Below are 2,571 nucleotides of genomic sequence, written 5' to 3'. Positions count from 1 at the left end.
AACAATGAAATGTCCTTTGTACCCGATGGAAAGAAAAAAATCTGGCTTTCTCCAATGGAGTGCCAGTGGGCCTATCAACCACTCCAGGCCGGCCTCATGTTCAGGAGTAGTTGACCAAGTTTTTTTCTATGCTTTAATTTGGTTATAGTTTGGTGGTTTATTTCTATTTCTATTTTTATTTTTTTGGAGGGTAGTGTTTTGTTTCCTTGGCTTTAGGGATTTTTGTTGTTGTATTAGGTTTTTGAGAAAGAACTTAAAGTTGGCTGGGTAGGGAGGAAGGGGATCTGGACAGATGCGGAGGGGAAGGATATGATCAAAATATATTTAAATTTCAAATGGTTTCAAATAATAAAAGGTGTAATTTAAAAAGAAGGAAAAAAGGAAGCGTCTTTAGGAATGAGATTTTGAAATCTTCAGTTGGTAACCTTTCGCTTCACGGGGAACACAGCTTCGGGCACAATGCTGTTCCGGGATCACTAGGAGCCCAAAGCCCTCTGTGACATCACAGCCCTCAGACTGACCTTTGTGATGTCATCGCCTACTCCCTTTTGCAGGACTCCCGAAGCGCCGCTGGGATCTGCAGAGCACAAAGCCGGTTCAGACAAAGCCGGTTCAGACGTGGGGTATGTGCAGGTAGTGTGAAGTGTCCGCTTTACAGGAAATGGCAGAGGCACCTCCGGAAATCCCGGAAGCTTCTTCAGAAATCCCGGACGCTTCTTCCGAAATTTCGGATGCTTCCCCTCATGACGTGTCAGCTGATCCAGAGACCCCTTCCAGCCGCCCTCTGTGTGAGGATACAGGTCAGGGGGACTCAGACTTGTGGGCTATCATCGAGGAGAGTGCATTTCAGGTCCTGGCTCAGCGGTTCTTGATAAAGAGGCCGCCCCATACCCTCTGTGCCTCCGAGCCGGATGAAGACAGTAATTTATTCTCGATGACCTTTCCCAGAAAGCTTTGGAAAATAGTGGGAAGTGATAAATTTAAATCTATTTGGTGGGATGAGGCCGGGACTTACATAGTCATCAATGAAGAACTCTTCAAAAGGGAAGTGTTGGAGAGAAAGGCCCCCTTCAGAATATTTGAAACGGATAGCATGAAGAGTTTGGTCCGGCAGCTGAATCTGTACGGATTTAGGAAGATGAGGCAGAATTTCCAGAGATCTGCATCGCTCCCTGACTTCCTGGCTGAAGAAAAAGGAGTCTCTCCCTCATGTAAGTTACAGTTCTATCAGAATCCAAACTTCTTGCGTGACTATCCCCATCTTATAGAGAGAATGAAAAGGAGAATTGGGATAAAGACTGCTTCCCGGGGGGCGGCCCCATCACTTCTGGGTTTTAAGAACAAACATTTTAGTCCAGACTTGGACAACATGGATGATCACAGTTTGGGTGTAGCTGTTCAAACCAGCGAGAGCAATCTCTTGTCCAAGTCCAGCATTTCAAACGTCTATCTGAGACAGAAGCCTTCTACTGCCCAGGGAGATTCTGATCCAATGGACGGAATCAGAAGGGACTTCTCTCGGGCGACATCGAGCTCCTATAGACCCCCTGAAGAAATTCTAACGCAGCGCCCTACTCCCGTCAATGAGGTGTCCCCTCTCCACATGGACTCGCAGAGAATCTACGCCCCAGCAAACGACAACACGGTGAATTTCATTATAACCTCGATCACCCAAAACCACAGGGATGTGCCTCACTTGTGGAAGAGCTGTTTTGAAAAACAGGCAGAGCCTTCTCCTTTCCAACCCGGGTTCCGTCACTTTTCATCCAGCTCACCGACGTACTCTGACTCAAAACCACTGGGTGAACCCAAGTTACCAACGCACAAGGAAAGGGTAGCATCTAGTACCTTGGCGTCAACATCAAACCATCACCCGTCTTCATGATGCTATCAATTGTCTAATTTTCTAATCTACTTGGTTGTTTATGGAGATATTCAGCATGTCAGAGATTAGAATTCTTGTTGATAATCAGGCGTGTACCTGAAACCGTCACAATTGAGCAATAAAACTCGATGTGTACCTTAAAGAGGACTGATTGGTCTTCTAGACCTCCTGAATTTGCTTCTCAGTCCATAGGACAACTAGAAACTCTCTGGACCTCAGTTCCAGGCTGTCCATTACCCTCTTCTGGCCTCCACGGGCAGTACCGGCATGTGGTGTGCAGACATGCATGCAGGCAAAACATATCCGCACACACAAAATGAAATACCAGACTTAAAAAGAATGTGTACATGCATACAAGTAAATACTGGTAGCTCTATACAAATATATCTGTGTATCCATATGTAGAGTATACACATATGCACACATGCAATACACATTAAATGTGATCTATTTAATAAAGCACACATAGACACACAGAAATAAGTTTTTAGATCTTTATTTTTTTTTCACTTTGCAAAGTGCCAGAACATCACCCATCTTAGCCTATAGTCCTTTTCATTTTTCTTTATAAATGTACTAATGTAGTTCAATTAGCTTTGGTCAGTGGGCCTAAAGGCAGCTTTTTTTTTTTTTTTGGTTTTTGGAGACAGGGTTTCTCTGTGGCTTTTAAAATATTTTTTTCTGTT

General features: G+C 44.3%; 1 protein-coding gene across 1 annotated transcript; it reads left to right on the top strand.

Annotated features, from left to right (window-relative positions):
* Positions 1-661: 661 nt before the first annotated feature.
* Positions 662-1,885, top strand: LOC121458838 (heat shock transcription factor, Y-linked-like). Its single transcript, XM_041668163.1, has one exon. The coding sequence runs from the start codon at positions 662-664 to the stop codon at positions 1,883-1,885; it is 1,224 nt and encodes a 407-aa protein (XP_041524097.1).
* The last annotated feature ends 686 nt before the right edge of the window (positions 1,886-2,571 follow it).

This window comes from Microtus oregoni, unplaced genomic scaffold (assembly GCF_018167655.1).
Source record: "Microtus oregoni isolate MIOR12 unplaced genomic scaffold, Mior012 000018F_ref0000195, whole genome shotgun sequence".
In the NCBI taxonomy this organism is placed as follows: domain Eukaryota; kingdom Metazoa; phylum Chordata; class Mammalia; order Rodentia; family Cricetidae; genus Microtus; species Microtus oregoni.
This window is presented reverse-complemented; position numbering and strand designations above follow the sequence as displayed.